Source organism: Microtus oregoni, unplaced genomic scaffold (genome assembly GCF_018167655.1).
Source record: "Microtus oregoni isolate MIOR12 unplaced genomic scaffold, Mior012 000005F_ref0000423, whole genome shotgun sequence".
In the NCBI taxonomy this organism is placed as follows: domain Eukaryota; kingdom Metazoa; phylum Chordata; class Mammalia; order Rodentia; family Cricetidae; genus Microtus; species Microtus oregoni.
This window is the reverse complement of record NW_024543064.1, coordinates 39,665,025-39,685,000: the sequence shown is the minus strand read 5'-3', so window position 1 is coordinate 39,685,000 and position 19,976 is coordinate 39,665,025. Positions and strand designations below refer to the sequence as shown.

The 19,976-nt window shown below is 36.8% G+C and overlaps 1 protein-coding gene and 1 pseudogene across 3 annotated transcripts in view; both read left to right on the top strand.

The window, feature by feature from the left end:
* LOC121448058 overlaps positions 1 to 327 on the top strand; it is a 690-nt pseudogene extending 363 nt beyond the window's left edge.
* The window catches only part of Eps15 (epidermal growth factor receptor pathway substrate 15), a 93,177-nt gene that overhangs the window by 14,210 nt on the left and 58,991 nt on the right, over positions 1 to 19,976 (top strand). For all 3 annotated transcript variants that reach the window (XM_041651673.1, XM_041651674.1, XM_041651675.1), the window contains exons 2-8: positions 4,662 to 4,703; positions 10,130 to 10,219; positions 12,375 to 12,422; positions 14,597 to 14,692; positions 16,896 to 16,961; positions 17,477 to 17,602; positions 19,716 to 19,775. In XM_041651673.1, coding sequence (XP_041507607.1) covers positions 4,662 to 4,703; positions 10,130 to 10,219; positions 12,375 to 12,422; positions 14,597 to 14,692; positions 16,896 to 16,961; positions 17,477 to 17,602; positions 19,716 to 19,775 — 528 coding nt within the window. The remainder of the gene's footprint in view (positions 1 to 4,661; positions 4,704 to 10,129; positions 10,220 to 12,374; positions 12,423 to 14,596; positions 14,693 to 16,895; positions 16,962 to 17,476; positions 17,603 to 19,715; positions 19,776 to 19,976) is intronic.

Sequence of the window (19,976 nt, the reverse complement as noted above, 5' to 3'; positions counted from 1 at the left end):
AGAAGTACAGTGTTTTAAAGGTGTCTTCTGTTGGGAGCACAGTCTGAAACATTTATTCATATTGTTTTAGTGACCCTTATGTTGTTAACAGGTGACAATAAATGTTGTGAGATTTATTGCTTTTATTACCAAAAGAAAAGAAAAGAAAAGAAAAACTGTCTAGAAATAAACCAAGCTAAGAAGGCTGGACATTTAGAAAGAAATAAGTCACTGTCTGTATTTATTTGGGATCCTGAAAGAAGCAAAGAACAAAAGAGTAAAAAGTATTAAAAAAAAAAACAAATATAAAAAAGCAACTTTTTTTTTCTTTTTTTGGAGACAAGGTTTCCCTGTAGTTTTGGACCCTGTCCTGGTACTAGCTCTTGTAGACCAGGCTGGCCACAAACTCAGAGATCTGCCTGCCTCTGCCTCCTGAATGCTGGGATTAAAGACGTGCACCACCACTGTTTGGCTGCAATTTGCTCTTTAAAAGAAATTTCCCTTATACTTACAAATAGTTATTTGTCATAATTGATAAAGAAATGCTTTTAATTTACAACAGAATTTATTTTTTTTGTTGACAGCTGTGGCTTAAAAGTTTACCTTTAGAAATTTCATTACTAAAAAGGTTCATGCGCAATTTTGTACAATTAAACTTTTAGATATTTTTATTTTTCTAAATTGAAAACTTATTTTATTCTCACTATATAAGGATGCTTGCTATAAAAGATCTTCAGAAATTACAGTGTTATCATGAATGTAAAAAAATCATTCATAATTCTTTAATCAGAAAATTTCTGTGATCATTTTAGTCATTCTTTTCAGATATTTTCACTGTGTTCATGATGTGTGCTTTTTTAATATCTAAAACGTGATCATATTTATAGTCTAGCAACAGTGACAACAAGAGCTGCCTGAGGCACATAAAGTAGTGTTGGTTGTCTTGCTTGATGAGTGACTTGACAATCTGGATGGCTTTCTCCATCCCCGTTTATCTGTCTCACGTTAGTGTTGTAATCAGCCCACATGTGCTTTAGTCTCCTTAGTAAGCTCCTGCTGCCTTAGGTTTTTGCCATAACTAGTGAATCTGTATTATAATAATAAGGTAAAGTTGGAGCTCAGAACTTCTTATATATAATTTACAGGTTTTTCCTTGGATACTAGCTGAGTAAAATACCTCTTCATTATCGTTGCTTTCTTTCTCAAAACAGACTTTTTTGTTTTTGTTTTTTGCCTTTAAGGTATGTAACCATATGCTTTTTTTTTTCTTTAAAGAATGATAAGAGGATGCTACAACTGTTTAACATTCTACAGATGTGGGGAATACTTCTATTAATACTATTTTTGTTGTATTGGCAGATAAGTAAAATAGTTTCATTCCGTCATTCAGCTTTATTATTTTTTTCTTTTCTTTTTTCCTTTTTTCTTTGTTGAGACAGGGTCTTACTCTGTAGCCTACGCTAGCCTTGACACCATTATGTAGCTCAGACAGTCTTGAGTTTACTTGCTCTATTTTACATGCTCTACCACATTTAGATCCCGAACACTTGGATACCTTTTATATTTCACTCCTTTCTAGTACAGAATAGAAATTTATCCAGTTAAAGAGTCTTTGCTGGGCAGGGTGTCAGTGCTGGTGCACACCTTTAATCCCAGCACTTGGGAGGCAGAGGCAGGTGGATCTCTGTTAGTTTGAGGCCAGCTTTGGTCTACAGAGCAAGTTCCAGGAAGCCAGGGCTGTTACACAGAGAAATCTTGTCGTGAAAAACTAAAATAAAATAAAAATGAAAGACTTGATGGAATTATTAGAATTGATTCCAAAGCAAAATATATAATTGCAAAATGAAATCTGTCCTGTTTTAGTTCTCATCATTTCATTTGTTCAATTCTTTCTTTGATTTTGAAGTGTGCATTTATTGTCTTAGCAAGTTTTGTTAATAAAACTGATAATTGCTGTTTCAAAAGCTAAGTTTCTTTTGGAACTTTAATCATTAACTCTGTGTGTGTGTGTGTTTTGGGTGTATGATATATTCATATGTGTGTGTGCCCTTGTGTATGCAGAAGCCATAGGAGAATGCCTGGTGTCTTTCTCTACTGTGCTCTATCTTGTTCCCTTGATACAGGGTCTCTGTTTCCATTAGGCTTGTTGGCTAGCAAGCTCCTCGGATCCTCTTGTCTCTTGCCTCAGTGCTGGGCTTGTAGGCACATAAGTCATGCCTGTTTTTTATGTAGGTGTTGGGGATTTGAATTGAGGTTCTCATGTTTGCACATCAAGCATTCCTCACTGACATCTTCCCTGCTCAGTTTCTTTTTCTTTCCTCCTCCTCCTCCTCCTCCTTCTTCTTCTTTTCTTTTTTTTTTTTTTTTTTTTTTTTTTTTTTGCTTTTCAACAGGATTTCTCTGTAGTTTTGGAAACTAGCTCTTTATAGCTTATAGACCAGGCTGACCTCGAACTCACAGAGATCCGCCTAGCTCTGACTCCCAAGTGCTGTTTTTTTTGTTTGTTTTTTGTTTTTGTTGTTTTAAAGACAGCATCTTATGATCTTTTCATCAAACTTTAGTCGTTGATTAAGGACTTCCAACTGGGTTTGTAAGTATATAAACAACTTTCGGAGGACTTCATTTTAGAAAGATTACCACTAAGACACTTAGGCTGGATTTATAAGGCAATTTACCCATATGTCTTGTGTCTGGGGTATATTTTTCAATGAGTTTTTGCTTGATTTTCTTTCTCTTAAAAATTTTTTTAAAATAATTTGTATATGGTTGGAGGTATTTGCATGTGTGGAGTCAGAGGACAACTTGTTTCAGAAGTCAGTTCTCTTCATCCACCATGTGGATCCTGGAGGTTGACGCGGCTCAGGTTGGCAGACTTGGCATAAGCTCCTTTGCCTAATGAGCCATCTTGCCATTTCTGCTTGGTTTCCTTCTGAGTCTGTAAAGATTCAGGACAGTGAAATGGAATTACCACTCACCTTTGAAATGTCAGTTGTTTATGTTGTTAAAATACTTAAGCCCTTCTAGCAAATACCTCAGCTAGGAGTTATTATACAGTCAAAGTATACTAAGTCCATCCTGGTTTACATTAGTATTTCAGTGTAATGATGAATTTTTTTTAAATGAGAAATCTGAGACATAGTAATGAGCTAGATGAGCTGCAAGGACAATAAACTGAATCAAGACTCTATGGGGTAGTCCATTAGCGTATTTTAGAAAGCACGGTGATGCTTGGAGTGGGGAAAACCGAATTGTGTATCCTGATTCTCTGATAAGTGACTTCTGAAATTAGTGGCCCATGCCTTTAATCCCAGCACTCGGGAGACAGAGGCAGGCGGATCTCTGAGTTTAAGACCAGCCAGGGCTGTTACAGAGAGAAACCCTGTCTCAAAAAATCAAACCAAACAAAACAAGTAAAATATTTTGCTGGAGAAGTAGACACTATAGGATATGTGTACATATTTGGTATATACATAATATATCTTAACTATATATTGATTTCTAGACAATATTTCTAGACTTCACACTGTGCTCATGTATTTCTATGCATGCCCTTCTTCCTTCACCCCTTAGTAAGTATTGTTAAATTTTTCTTAAATCATACCCTCGTTTTTTGTCTTCATTGACATTTAGATCCTCAACTGAATCATTTGAAGTTATTCCCTAAGTTACCCCCTATGTTCTTCCTATCTTTACATAGACACATGTACAAATAATCACTCTTGAATATGTCTTCCTTTGTATCCTCATTTGTTTAAATTAGATGGGGCCCTTTATAAATTTTCATCTGCAAAATATTAAACTGTTATTTCTGTTCATTACTTTGTGTGTGTGTGTTTGAGACATGATCTTGCTATATAGGTCAGACTCACCTGTAGTAGATATGCAAGGATGTGCCGCCATGTCCATACTTCTTCCTAGTTTGTTCAGATTTAGCTGAGCTTTTCTAATTGCAGGCACACATGTTGTCTCTAAGTAGAGTCACCCTCTTTTCCCCATACTTTTACGTTCCTGCCTTCGTGTCATCCCTTAAGCCTCTTAGACGCCCTTCTTTGTCCTGAACATTCTTCCATATTCCCAAACAGGCAAACCCGAGCTTTTGAGCATTGATACTCTTCAGCTGCCTTTCAGATGAGCTATTATGGTCATCAGTTGGACAAGGAGCCCTTTGAACTGTGGGTGTGAAATGAGTGGCACTGCCTGCACATAAGCAATTGAACTCTGATGACATCAGATCATCATCAGGACACCAGTTTGTGTGCCCCAGGTTGTTTGTTGTGGTGCTGTGGTCACAATTACGCCTTTTTACACACTAGACAAATACTTTCCTATTGTACTGCATCCCTTTATTACTTTATTGAAGTAGATTTTGAATTGATTTTTAAGTACTGCTTGGGTAGAGGATAAACATTTTGAAGAGGGCTTTAAACTTACTTTTGTTTTGTATTGGGTTTTTGGGTAGAATTATGTATGAAAAATACCCTTAGATTCTTTCCTAAATTTTTGTGATTCATTGACTGTGTTTATTCATTCTCCTCCTTGTCACCAAAGAAGAAAATATTTTCCCAAAGTGAAGGATGTTTTTTATCTTTTTGTCTGTTTCTCAAATATCTTTTGAATGAATACCAAATGTATCACAAAGAATTATTGAATAAAATATAATTTCTATTTATTGTTTATTTTAGTTGTCAAGTGGGAATCCTGTATATGAAAAATACTATAGACAGGTAAGATTTTTACTATATTTGTATTCTGAATTAAGCATAAAATATGATATCAATTGTTGATTATATGCATGTAGATGAGGAGTCACTAGATAAGTTCAACGTTTTGGGTTTAGCCTCTAACTTTGAGTAATTGATACTGTTTTGTTTTTGAGAGGTCCTGCTAGGTGGTCTCAACTGGCCTTTCAGTACATAATCCTACCTCCGTCTCCTGAGTGTTAAGATTATAGGCACACACCAAAACTAGATAATAACACTCAGAAAAAATGAAAGAGAATTTAATTACCCTAAATATCTATGTTAAAAATCTATAAAACATTAGATATATTCATTCAGATATAAATATCTTAGTTAATGTATAAGCCAAATAGGAATAACTTTTGTGTGTTATTTGTTTATTTATTTGGTGGGTTAGTTCTTGTTTCCTGTTTGGCCTGGTATTCACTATGTAATTCAATTTTGTGTTGGACTTGTTAGAGTTCTCCTGCATCAGCCTCTAGTGCTGAGATTTTGGTGTTCATCATTTCATTCATATTAAGTGAGCGTGGGGCTGAGGATGTAGTTCTTTGGTAGAGGACATGTTCATCACACAAAAGACCCTGGGTTTAATTCCTAGTACCAAAGAACAGACCAGCCAAACAAACAAGAAATGTATCAAGCATTTTGTTAATAAATTAGGGAAACATTCAGATATAAAATTAAGAATACAAAAATCAGGTGTGATAATAGTTGTTAATCCTAGCAGTTCAGGATCATCCTAGGTTACATAATGAGTTTGAGGCCAGTGTGAGCTATGTGATACCCAACCTCAGAAAGCATTGAAAATGAAAATATGAAAAAAAAAGAAAATGAAAATATGTATTGTAGTGATTCATACTGAACCAGAAAAAAGTTTATTTGCATTTGTGTGGATAGTAATCATTTGCATTGCTAACAGTATTCTGTAATTTAATGTCTCGTTCTACAGTTTAAAAGTCTTATTAAAAAGCTAATCAGAAATAAATATTTTAGACCAGATAATGTCCTGATGTTCTAAATGGTTTCATTGCTCATTTCTTTCTTTATCCTTTAAAAAAAAAAATCTTGAGACATCTTTATGCACCCTAGGCTGGCCTTGAACTCACTCAGTAGCAGAATATGACCTTGAGCTTTCAGTCCTTTCTGCCTCTGCCTGCCAAGTTCTGGGATTACAGGTGTGTGCCACCATGACCAGCTTCATTTTTGTGTATTTGATTGTTTTCACAGAACATTTGTGTAATTATAGAAAAGGGTGGTCTCATTTGGCTTGGTTGTCCACGTCATTTTAGCAAATACCAATTAGCCGATATAGAGATCCCTTTTGTTTTGACTTGCAAGTCTAGCACTGTGTACTACTTAGCAGCTTCTAAGTTGAATTCTTAAAAATTTGCAGAGTCTGATTGTATTTTTTATTTTAAATTGTATATACTTCTTAAGAGTGTGGTTCTTAAGAACCTATGTTGCTCAAACTGGTCTTGGATCAGGGCTCAAGTCATCCTGTCTCATCCTCATAAGTAGCTGGGGTTCTAAGTATATGCCAACATGTTCAGTTTGATTTATACTTCTTTAAGCTTTGTCTTTTTGAGATGAGTTTTCAGGCTGGACTCAAACCCATGATGTAGTTGAGAATAGCTTTGTATTTCTGATCCTCTTCTTTACTTCTCAAGTGCTGAAGTTATTGTGGACAACCATGCCAGTGTTGATTTTATTTTTTTGTTTTGTCTTAGAGACAGGGACTTGCTATGTAGTCAGACTTTCATTAAATTCTAAATCCTTCTTCTTCAACCTCCCCTGTGCTAGCATTGCAGGCATATACCACCATGCCTGTAATCTTTGTGGATGGGGTAGGGACAAGGTGTCATTGTAGTCCACCCTGGCCCCAAACTTGCTATGTGACAGAAGTTGGCCTTGAACCTGCTGATTCTCCTACCTGTACCTTCGAAGTGCTAGGGCTACAGGTGCTTCCCACTCTGCCTGGCCTCATGCCTGTTTTTTTTTTTATTGAAATTTTAAACGTTTTTGTTTGTTTTTCTGTCTTTAGGCTAGGATCTAAACCTTGGAAATTCTTTCCACCATATTTCTTGTTGTATATATGAATTAGAACTGAGTTTTGCCCATGCTGAAGTTCTTAGTTAAAGTGTTTACTACCTGTGATGGTGGGACTTTATAAAACCAGATAGTAAACCAATTTTCTTCTCCCTCCTTCCCTCCCTCCCTCCCTCCCTCCCTCCCTCCCTTTCTGTGTGTGTGTTGTGTACATATGTGTGTATACATATGGAAGTTAAAGTGTCTTTACTCAGGTGCCTTCCACCTTTTATTTGAGACCAGGTCTCTCTTGCTGGCCTGTGTCTTTGGCCAAATAGTCTAAGCTAGCTGGCTATTGAGCTCCTGGAATCTACCTGTTTCTGAATTGTAGGTTACCACCTTATCCAGCCTTTTACTTGAGTTCTGGGCATCCAAACTCAAATTCTCATGCTTTAAAGCATTCGGGTTATTCGAACTGGGGTGTTTGAATTCAGGTCCTACTTCTTGTAAGTGCTTTACTGACAGAGCCATCTCTTTCCCCCATGTTGGAGTTGTAGTGGGAAGCTGCTTGTTGGTTCCCAGCTGCTCTCTGCTTGTTTGTCCTGGCAGCTGAGAACCAAAACAGAAACTGTATTAATTAAATCACTGCTTGGCCTGTTAGCTCAAGCTTCTTATTGGCTAACTCTTACTTATTAATTTAACCCATTTCTTTTAATCTGTGTATCACCACATGACTGTGGCTTATGGCTAAAGTTCCCAGCATCTGTCTCCAGTGACTCGATGGTGCCTCTCTGACTCCGCCCTCCTTTCTCCCAGCGTACAGCCTAGCTTTCCCCACCTAGTTCTGTTTTTCCCTGCCATAGGCTCAACGCAGTTCTTTATTCATTAACCAATAAAAGCAACACATAGACAGAAGGACCTCCCACACAACCCCCATGCATGCCCAGTCATTGTAGGAGAGGTTTATATAGATACTCCACATCAAGCTACTGTTCTTTACAGATAACTTGTTTTATCAGAATAAAAGAGAATTGTTCTTAAATATGAACTTGTGTTGTACACTTGACTAATTTATTTACAGCCTTTTAAAAAGCTGAAGAACTTGTTGAATCTTTGTGATTATATTGTCATACAAAGTAGTCTTTCAGTAAAAATTATTGTTTTGGTATTTGATGAATCAGAGAAATTGGGTTCTATTGGAAAGTGTTTTTTATTCAGTTTACAATAGTGTAGCCTACTGTATTGAGATAGCCTAAGAAGAAAAAGAATTATTTTTTTTTTTTACATTTTGAACTTGGGGTGTACATTACTGGTAGAATGCTTGTTAACATGAACAAAGCCCTGGGTTCTGTCCCAAGCACTGGGAGGTGGGTGGTGAGGGTGAGTGAATGATGTTCTTATTCTGGTTTCCCAAGGTGGTTGTAGTAGTACACTCCTATGATCCTAGAACTTGGGGGGGGGGCAGGAGGATCATTCACGATCGTGTTCGGTTACACTGGAGTTTGTTAGATGCCTGGGGTTACGTACATGAAACTGTATCTCAATAAGAGAATAGAACTTAAACCTAGGGCATGATGTCTGTAACCTCACCACTCAGGAGACTGAGGTAGGAACGTCATAAATTTGAGGCTAGCCTGTGTTATACATTGAGACTTTGTCTGAAGAGTTGGTCATGGTGGTGAAACTGTGATCCCAGCACTTGGGAAGTGGGGATGGAGGTAGGCTGTCAGGAGTTTAAGGCTAGCCTGGGCTATATAAGGCCTTGACTCTTGAAATAAGTGGTTTTTTTTTTGTTTGTTTGTTTGTTTTTTAAAAAAAGCATAGGGAAGAGGACTTGAGATGACTGCAGGGGTAAAGCACTCATAACCCGAGTCAGTACCCCAAATTCATGGTACGGGGAGAGAACACACTCTTCAAAAGTTGTCCTCTGATCTCTACACACATATTATGCCCCTGCCCCCATCACACACACAGAGAAATAATTCAAAATTTTTCTTGATTTAAAAAGAGCCCCCATCCTCAAAAACAACAGAAAAAAAAGGGAAAAAAAGGAAAAAAATAATGGAACTCTGTTGACATCAATTCTAGCTTGTAGTTTATAGCAGAGCCTTTTGCAGGGATTAGAGGACTGTAGAAACATCCTATAGGTGAATGTAGATGGAAGTTTTTAATTTGTTACTGTGATTGCAAGAATGGAAGATAAGATTCCATACTAGGATACAGTATGTAAATACGTAATGAATTCAGTCTATGTTTACTTTGAGTGTATTGATATGTAGGTAATGCTGGGCGTGAATGTTCCTTTCTTATCTTGGTCAGGAAGTGGGTAAAGAAAAATAGTTGTGGAGAATTTTACAGACATGTTTCCTTATACTTCTGTACTTCCTTCTTCCAAAACTGAAGGATTAGGCAGTTTTTTTTTTTCTTTTTCTGAGTGCCTGATTTAGCCTGTTCTTGCCTTTGAGAGAGGTTTTTTCCCCTTCATTCTGGGACTAGGCTATGTAAATGCTTCATGTGTTTACAGTAAACTTAGTCTTTTAACTAAACTAGAAACATAGCTACTTCATGAATATCCTATTTCCCATGGCTTTTAAGATTTACTTTTTAGCCGGGCGGTGGTGGCGCACGCCTTTAATCCCAGCACTCGGGAGGCAGAGGCAGGCGGATCTCTGTGAGTTCGAGACCAGCCTGGTCTACAAGGGCTAGTTCCAGGACAGGCTCCAAAACCACAGAGAAACCCTGTCTCGAAAAACCAAAAAAAAAAAAAAAAAAAAAAAAAGATTTACTTTTTATATTTACAAATAGAAGTTTAGGAAGTCTTTACAAAAACAAGCTTTTTTTCCATCCTTTTGTTTGTTATGACCTCATTATGTCTTAAAGGATAAGTCCCCATCAGTCAAAATATTGTATTCCTCTTAATGCACTGTAGAAATGAAACAGGTTTTTTTAAGTTTGACATGACTTAAAGCTGATACTGCTTTGATATTTTTAAGTGTTTCAATTTCTAAGAGCAGATACAGAAGCTGAAGTTAATCTAAATCATGCTCAGCTATCCCAGTTCTCAGAAGACCTCTAAGAAATATTTTTTTTTATATTGCCATTTAAATGACAATCATAAAAGTGTGGAGTTAGATCTGTGTTCATGTTCCAATTCTACTTACTTGCTTTTCCATGAACTTGTTTCTTTGCTTGTATAATAGACATGATAAACTTATTTTGCAAATTGACTCCTGTTTGGATGATACCATTCTTAGAAGAATCTGCAGAGGTCTTGCTCTTGTTAGCAGAAGGATTCTGATTCCAGTTCATGAATTAGGGAGGAGACATGGAAAGTGATACAATTTTGATTTTGTGTTTTACTGTCAGATTCCTGTTTTTCTTTTCAGGTTGATACAGGCAATACTGGAAGGGTGTTGGCTTCAGATGCTGCTGCATTCCTGAAAAAATCAGGGCTTCCAGCCTTGATTCTCGGAAAGGTAGGATGTGCTTATTATAACTAGACTATAATGAATATGGAGAAGCATAATAGAACTGCAAATAAATTCAGAAGGTTGCAATCAAGAAACATTCAAATTAGAACTGAGTCATAGGAGCAGTTGTAATGGAATGGGGTTGTGGTGTAGTGATTTATCCTTTTGAAAATTAAAGCGATGCCAACTTTTCCTGATGGGAGAGCTGTTCCTTTCCCCCACAAGCTGCAACACTCTAGAGAGCAGCCCTGCACCTTGCCTGGACAGCCCCATTGGTGGAGGTCTGAGTGAGCCAGCCCCTAAGTTGTGAGCATGGGAGAGTTGTCCCCATTACTCATCTGTCATGTGATAGCATGCGCAGCGAAGATACTCTCCCCCATTCCCACCCTCAACCCCACCCCCACCCCTCAACAACTGAGGCAGGTGGGAGAGCTGGCCCTGAGGTCATAAGAGCAGGAGAGCTGTCTCTACTACTCACTCAGAGAGTGACCCCTACGCCATGCTTGGACAGCACAGCAGAGCTGATCCTGAAGGTGTAAGTGTGGGAGAAGAGACTCTGAAGATGTGAAAATGGGAGAACTGGCCCTTCCTCTCGCTCACCCCTTCTAGGAATGAACTAGCCAGGCCATGCTGGAAAGCTCACTCTGGTAGTGAGGCAAGGGAGAGCTGGAAGGCTCACCAACCCTGCAACTACCCAGGCCCAGAACCAGGGATATGAGTTAGCCCACTCCAACATCCACCCCATCTGTGATCTGCTGGAGCACATGAAGGGACCAGTCCTGCAGACCCAAAGCCGCAGGATTTCCACAACACAGGGCAACAGCAGGATAACTAAGAGGAGTCCTGGTGAGGACCCAGCATTGATAGTGTAGCAAGAACCAGAGACCTCGAACCAGACCAATGACTCTTTGCAGTGCACATTTACAGGTAAAATATGAACAAAAGGGTTTACTGTGTGAGTTGCTGTGTCACAACTGCAGCTTCCCTGTCAAAATTGGTTTTTTCTCTTAAAATTTTATTTTATTTGATGGGGGGAGTTGCAAGGGCACAGGGAAGATACTAAGGAATAGGGAAAGAAGTAGGATAGAGATCTGTGATGTGAAGGACAAAGCATAGCTAAAAAAGAAAGTTAAAAAAGAAATTAAGGTAATTTTGAGCATTTTAGAAACATTACTTTTGACTAGGATGAAATGAGAAAGTAATTGTACATTTGTGTATTGTGGGGAGGTGCAGTGAAGAGTAGGAACCTTGCTATCCACTCAGACAGTTGGACCTATCCTTGTTTCCTCAATAAAACTGCCTCTGTTTAATGTACAAAGCAGAGTTAGGGATTGAAAAGAACAGAGGTGGAAAGCTCCTTTCTTGCTAAATTGTTATGCATGATATTGATATATAATAAAAGTCTTTAAAAATAATATTAATAGTTTCATAACTCATAGAAAAACTAACTTGTAGATAGAAGTTTCTGTCCTTCCTAGTCCCTCAGCTGTTCAGTCCCAAAGAAACACACAGAGGCTTATATTAATTATAAGCTGTTTGGCTCAGGCTTATTATTAACTAGCTTTTACAACTTAAATTAGCCCATATTTCTTATATAAGTTTAGCCACGTGACTTGTTACCTTTTCTCAGTGAGGCATTCTCGTCTTGCTTCCTCTGCTTTTAGCTTATGACTGTATCTCTGCTTTTCTTCTTTCCAGAATTTTCCTAGTCTGGTCGTCCCGCATATACTTCCTGCTTGGCTAATGGCCAATCAGTGTTTTATTAAAACTATATGAGTGACAAATCTTTAAAGTGTACAAGAACATTATTCCACAGCATTAACTAACCATCCATAGGGGGAAAAATTACCTTAATAAGAATCAAAATCAGGGTAGTGTGTTTCAGTGGACAATAGTTAAACCTTAGGCTATTGAAAAGGACATTTGACTAGAGGTTGGAACTTGTATTCAATTTTCTCCTCATTCCTTTAATGTTCTTAAGCCAGATTTCCTAACCTGGGTCTTCATGTCTTTGTTAAAGGGTTGCACTGAATAATTTCTAATGATTTTTAGATCTGTTTACACAGATCATGAAGTTATTAGTTACAGGGATTTAATTTATCTTTTAAAGATTTTTGTTAAAATATATAGAGATTGATTCTTTTTTTCTGTTATATTTCAGATTTGGGATTTAGCTGATACAGATGGCAAAGGTGTCCTGAGCAAACAAGTAAGATTGAGAGATTCATCTAAATTTTTTGTGGGCTTGGTCCAATTTGAAGTAAAAAGTAGCAGATTTTTTTATGTTTAAGCTTAAAATTAGTTTTTCAAGACCATGTGTATTAACATTGAAAATATTTTTAACTACTGAACATTTAGCTATCTGAATGCTAAAGTTTAGTAACATTGTTTTACTGAAGCTTTTATATACTACTTATATCTCTTACAGACTTTGTTCTTAGTATCTTATTAATTAAATTTCTTGAGTATACAAGATCATAAGTAAACATTGATTTTATTAGTAAGTGTTATTGTAGATAAGCCCAGACCTTTGAAAGGAGTCTTGGGCTAATCAAACCTAAATTCTTGTGTAGGTTTATTTCTGACATGTCAACCGAAAAGTGGTGCACAGGATGGACACTCTATAAATATGTGAAAGTGTTTATTGCCAAAGGTATTGAATGCCATGTATAAATACTTTAATGTTTGGTGTGTTGGAAGTTTGCTATCTTCATACTCTTGTTTAGCACTACTGTGTAAAGCTCATTTTCCTTATAAGCATAGCTAAAACAAGGTCTAAAACAGAAAAGAAATGAGAATAATAAATAATGATAGAATCAAAATACCCAGCCTCTTTTATAGGAAGATTATGTGTATGGTTGTTTTGCCTGCATGTATGTGCATGTTTGTGTACCACATGTGTGCCTGGTGCCTGCAGGGGTCAGAAGAGGGCTTTGGATCTCCTGGAACTGGACCTACAGGCAGTTGTAAACTGCATGTGAGTGCTAGGAATCAAACCCATGTTCTCCCAAGAGCAGCCAGTGCTTTTAATGACTGAGTCATCACTCTTGAATACCCAGCCTCTTAATTAGGATTTTAGGACTAGATTGCTAGTAGTCCTCATCGGAGGTTCTGGGTAGAAGGGCCAATTCAAGACACTGGAGACAGGGGCCCTCTGGTATGGTCCACTTAGCAAGTGTTTGTTAAGAGCCAGACTTTAGAAGTGCAGAGGTGAATGTGACAAGATGTAATTCCTCTTAGGAAATTTGTAGTATAGTAACTTCTTCACTGGTAGTGCTGGATATTGGATCAGTTTGAGTTGTCTTTGCTGCATCCAGGCTGCTAGATATCTGGGTTTGCCATTGAAGTTTGAGTGTACATTGAAGGCAGTGTTTTGTTCTGGCTTTTTGAAGAAAGATTTGTGTTGACTCAGAGGTTACAGAAATTTCAGCTCACAGTCGTTTGCATGCTAAGTACACTGAACCATCCCCCCAGCCCAAAGATAATACTGTACTGAGAGTCTGTATGATAAAAATGACCCTTGGTGCTATCCACCTACAGAATAGTTTTATTTCATTGCTCCTAATACATTGCAAGGTAGATAGTATTAGACTATCCTCCTCTTAGGAAAGAATTTTATTTAAATTGCCTGTGGCATTGCAATTTTAAGTTAAGAGCTAGAATTTAATGAATTATTTTACTTCAGAGCTCATCTGCAGTGTGGAAATGGATCTGATTCTTTAAGAGTAGTTGAAGAGGTGCTGGAAAGATGGGTCAGAGGTTAAGAGCACTGGCTGCTCTCCCAGAGATCCTGAGTTCAATTCCCAGCAACTACGTTGTAGCTCACAACCATCTATAATGAGATCTGGTGCCCTCTTCTGGCTGTGTGTGTTGCTAGAGATGAAAACAAGGATCTCTCAAGAATGTGAGACAAATAAATACTCGACCATTAAGTTACATTTCCAGTCCCAAGGGGAGTCTCTTGAAAAACTGCAAGAGGCAAGTATTGAATAAAGCAGATAGCTTGCAAGGTAAGAAAGGGTAAAAGAATAAGAAGAAATAGGTAAGAACGGGTTATGTGAGAATGGGGCATGGTTAGAGTGAACTGTTGAATCAGTAACAGTCCTGGGGTGTTGAAAAACTGAAAAAAAAAATACTATTGGGACAAAACACCATTCTTGTGTCTATTTTCAAGCCTATCTTAGAACAACTGAAAACCAATAAATTGAGCTTCTTTACATGTGTTTACTTACTTAATTAGGCTTGAAGCAAATATACTGTTATATTTGTTGGTACATAATACTGTGGAATAATTGTGCATTTTATATTTTCAGATCATAAAGTAGGTATAAAGCAAGGTAAATTGGAAGAAAAGCACCTAACATTTATGCTTTTCTTTGTCAGGAATTCTTTATTGCTTTGCGACTTGTGGCATGTGCCCAGAATGGACTGGACGTTTCCCTGAGTAGCTTGAATCTGGCTGTTCCTCCACCAAGATTTGTAAGAAATGATTTTATATGTAAAATTTATTTAATTAGAAAGATTAGGGCTGGGAAGATGGTTCACTGGGTAAAGTGCTTGCCGCTGTAAGAATGAGAACTAGAGTTCAGGTCACTAGTGCTCATATTAAAGGCTGGCTAGGCATAGTGACCTGCCTGTGTTCCCAGAATTCAGGAGGTGAGACGGGATTCTCCAGAGCATAGCTGGCACTAAACTAGCAGGATCAGTGAGCTCTGAGTCAAGTGAGAGATCCTACCTACAGAAACACACACAGACACAAATTACAGTCATACTTAACAAAAAATTACACCACATGATTCAAAATAAAAAGTAACATACTCACTCTTACTGCTTTAATCCCTATCACTTAGCCACCTGGCTTTCTTTCTTAGTAACTACTGCTATTACTAGTTATGTGTATGTACTTCAGAGTTATATGTGCATATAAAAAGTACAAATATGTATTTCTTAATTTTCTAATGGTGGCATTCTATGTATTCAACTCCATACGCTTTAAAACAAATATATTTTAGAGATGTAACATAAGCTTTATTTAGTGTTTGCATGGTATTTCTTTGTTTATGTTTACTATAGTTTATATAAATTCCAATGTAGATACGTAGATTTTTTTAAGGAAAAATGCTGTGACAGATATTAATTTTGTTTATGACATACGCAGAAATGTAGTTGCAGCATCTCAAAAGTGAAATTGTCTTTAAGAGTTTTTGTATGTATTTTACTTTTACCAGCAATTGGTTGGCTTGTCAGTTTCCTTGTGCTTTTGCTCACGTGCTATTGTCAGATTATAGATCCTTGTCAGCTTGGTGGCAAATGGTATGTTAGTGTCTAGATTTCTCTTTTTAGCTTATAGGTAAAATTGATTAGTTTTTAAGGAACTGAATGGTTTTTATTCTGCTATGGGAATGTCTAATTCTAGATTGCGACTCTTTTTCTTGAGTGATTATTCTTTTTCTTACTGAATTCTAGAGTTCCTTTAAAAATTAGCAAGTTAAATCTTCATCCATATCATTTGCAAATACACTCTTTCAATTTGTTATTTATCTTTTACTGAATTATGTTTCTACCCCCATGATGAAATTGTTTTATGTAAACAAATTGCAAAGCTAAAACTTATTTTTTTCTTTTTGTATATTTGTTATTTTGGAAATTTGAGTGTGGATTCAAATTCATTCTATCATGATAGCTACAATATAGAATACAGTGTATTGAATAATTATTCTTTTTTATACCAATTTCAAATGCCATATCCGCGATGACCTAAATTGCCATATGCATTTTGATGTCTTTCTGTATTTTCCTGTTCTTATTCATTGATTTGTTTATCTGTGTGACAATTTTGCAGTGTTTTGATTATCATTGTTTGGGAAATGTCTTTATATACTATACAGCTTATCAACCTCACCCCCAACTTTTTCAGAAATTTAATGGCTGTTGTTTTAATTTCAAATTTAATTTTGGTGCTGCTGGAACTAAACCCAGGGCCTTGCTCTTCCTGGATAAGTGTTTTATCACTGAGGTATCCTCAACCCCTCTTCTTTAAAACTTAATATTTGTTGGTACACAATACTGTGGAATAATTGTGCATTTTATATTTTCAGATCATAAAGTAGGTATAAAACAAGGTAGATTGGAAGAAAAGCACCTAACATTTATGCTTCCCCAGTACCCACATGGTAGCTTACAACTGTCTGTAACCCAAGTTAGGGGAATCCAACACACTCTTCTGGTCTGCATGGTGTACATGGTACACAGACATAATAAGTTCAGGCAAAATACCCACACATAAAATAAAATAATAAAGTTTAAAAAATTAGCTTCAGTTTGAGAATGTCTGTATTTCTCTGTTTAGATGTGACTTACAAGGGTTCTCATAAGTATTTGTTGCCTAGGTATAATACTGAGATTTTTCAAATGTATTTACGTGTCTCTGGAGCCAGATAAAATAATAGCTTGAATGTGCTGCCATTAGGTAATGTGCTAATAAGTTTATTTTTCGGGTCTACTTTCCTTAATTAATATTGGGAAAAAGGTTTTATTTCAGTAGACAATAGATGAAGATCTAATTAAAGTAAAGTAGTGTTGATACCCAGCATTTTGCACAAATGCATTTAAATGGAAAAACACATTTTCTTCATTGGTTCCTGGTATGAGGACTTGAACAGTTCATTGTTCTATTTCCTAGCATGACTCCAGTAGTCCTTTGCTGACCAGTGGGACTTCAGCAGCTGAGCTCCCTTGGGCTGTAAAGGTAAATAAGTTTCTTGCATCTCTTTTTCTTCCTACTTCAAATGCTTTCCTCCCTGTCCTCAAAATATATTGTTCTGCATTGGACTTTTCATATACATGTTCAAAAGTGTAGGGAAAACACTGAGATGGAAAATGTTGAGTAGTTCTTAGCTCTGTTAGCCATTTTGTGACAATTTTAAAAAACATTTTATTTCTTTGAATTGAAAGATGGAATGTCACTGCCAATATCTTCTGAGAAAGGTACTTCCTTGCTGTAGGTCTGGTTGAGTGGACCAAGTGCTCCTCACAGCATTCTGTCTCTGAAATTGTGTGAGTCTAACCTGACAGTAGAAAAGCAAAATGGTCTTCCAACTAGTCCTTAGTAGAGACACTTTGAAATTATTTAATACATTTTGATAAAAATGGTTTTTTAAAATGTTTTCTTAAAAGCCTGTTTGTTATTTGAATATTTCATTTTTATATATGCAATTAAAACCTTTTCATGATTGTTTAACTTATCTTTTTTTCATATTGTAGTCTGAAGACAAAGCCAAATATGATGTAATTTTTGATAGTTTAAGCCCAGTGGATGGATTTTTGTCTGGTGATAAAGTGAAACCAGTATTGCTCAACTCTAAGTTACCTGTGGAAATCCTTGGAAGAGTAAGATAGCAAATTTTAAATGTAATTTGTTTGTTTGTTTGTTTTGAGATAGTCTTAATGTGCAGCTCAGGCTGGCTGGTCTGGAGCTCACGGACCTCTTGCCTGAGCCTCACGAGTGCTGGAATCATAGTATTGTGCTAGATGCAGTTATTGTATGTTTTAATTTTACACATAACAAGAGCACTAATAACTAATAACAATATTAACAATAATACAATAAAAGATATACAGGTCTTTTAAAAGTTGTGTTAATACAGGATTTTCTATATTTTTAACATGTATATTATTGTCACATTTCTGGTTTTAGTTTTCCCTGTAAAATATGAATAGTTGGTATTAGTTACATATGTATACTTGAATGATCTAGTTGACGGATTTTCTGTGTGTGCTTGCACATGTGTATACACATGGGAGCCTCAGGTGTTCCTCTTCAAGAACTGTTGGTGTGTTTTCTTACCTTATTTTTTGTTTTGTTTTGTTTTTGAGACATGTTCTTTCCTTATCCTGGAGCTCCAGGCCTGGGGGTTGCAATCTAACACCTAGACACGGGGTTTGTTTTTTTTTAAGTATTTATTTTATATTCTTGAATGTTTTGCCTCAATGTATGTATTACACCATGTGTGTACCTTGTGCTCATAAGAGTCAGAAGAGGCCATTGGATCCTCTGGAACTGGCATTATAGATGGCTGTGAAGCCTCTGTGTGGGTGCTGGGAACTGAACTTGGGTGCTCTGCAAGAGCAACAAATGCATTTAATTGCTGAGCCATCCCTCCAGCTCTCACACCAACCTTTTTATGTGGGTCTGGGATTTGAACTAAGGCCCTCATGCTTGCATGGAAAGTACTTTATTATTAACTGAGTTACCTCCCGTGCCCATGTAGTTCATGTGTTAATATGCAGTTCAGTAATGTTGAGTACAGTGACATTTCCGTACAGCCACCATCACTATCGTCTCCATGGCTTTTTCAGCTTTATCTTGGTATCTTCAGAAATTATTTTTTCTTTATTTAATTAGTATATGTTTATCCTTAGTTCCATACCTTTATTCTTAGCTCTTTTTCTCCATTGTTCTTCAGTATCTTATCTGATGAAACCATAGATTCTAAGTTGAATTTCCTGCTCCTATATAGATCTTTTTTCCTAAATGTTTTTAAGACTTTTAATTCTTTGACTTTGTTAATAAGTGTTCGATTTTACTAAAACGTCAAGCTTGCATTTGCTAATTATTTGCCTCTTTTTTGTTGCATATAGACTTTTGAGAAATGCTAAAATAACTTCATGATCACTAGTTTTGTCTGGGTTTCTCCATATTCCTTGCCACTTTTGTGCTCTTTCCAAAGTAATTTCTTTATTTGATGTTTTAAACCATAACCACTCTCTCTAAGCTCCCAGCTCTTGTGTCAAATCTTGCTTGCCCTGCTTTTTTAAGTAACTTGGGGAAAGTCTTTAGAAAAATTGTGTGTTGGTTTTCAAATCTTTAAATTGGGTATATTTTTCAGTTAATAGGCTTCCAAGGAGTAAATGTGATAGTATATGTACTTAATACAGTGCATGTTACAAACTCTGTTAGAGAATGTTAGGTGCTATAGTGGTGATGGTGGTGATTACCATCACATTGCCAGAAATGCTTGTGCTGCTGCTGCCCCTGGGTCAATAAGTTCTCGTTCTCTCTCTCTCTCTCTCTCCCCCTCCCTCCCTCCCTCCCTCCCTCTCTCTCTCTCCCTCTGTCTCTCTCTTTTTGGACAGGGTTTCTCTGTGTAGCCCAGGCTTGCCTGGACCTCTTCTTTGTAGACCAGGCTAACCTTGAACTCAGATCTACCATGCCTGGAAAACACTGATTTTTTAAAAAAGCTTTTTTCTAGTATTATTTTCATTCTTTTTTCTATTGTGTGGTCAGTGTGAGATTCCTAAACTTTGATTATTATTATTTTATTTCTTTAAACTAACCTTTTAGCAACTTCTCATTGCAATTAAGACAAAGTTCAGATCAGGATCCTTTTAAGGCAGTTAATGACTAGGCACTCTCGTATTTCACCAGTATACTTTCTCTTCCTGTCCCTAAGTAGAACATAAAATAAAAGAGTACTAATTGTTCTTACTTCTCTTTTTTAAGGTTTGGGAGTTGAGCGATATTGACCATGATGGAAAGCTTGACAGAGATGAATTTGCAGTTGTAAGTAACCAAATGTTCTTAAAATGTAAAGGGTCTTCATTTTATCTCCCACCCATACCTTCTACCATTTGATTTAAACAGGGCTTGAACTTACAAGCTTCCTACCCCAGACTCTGAGTTTTTTAAATTATAGTGTGTGCCACCTGCCCCAGGAAGCATTTCCTGTTTTAGTTTATCCTTAGTAATATGCCCATCAGATTG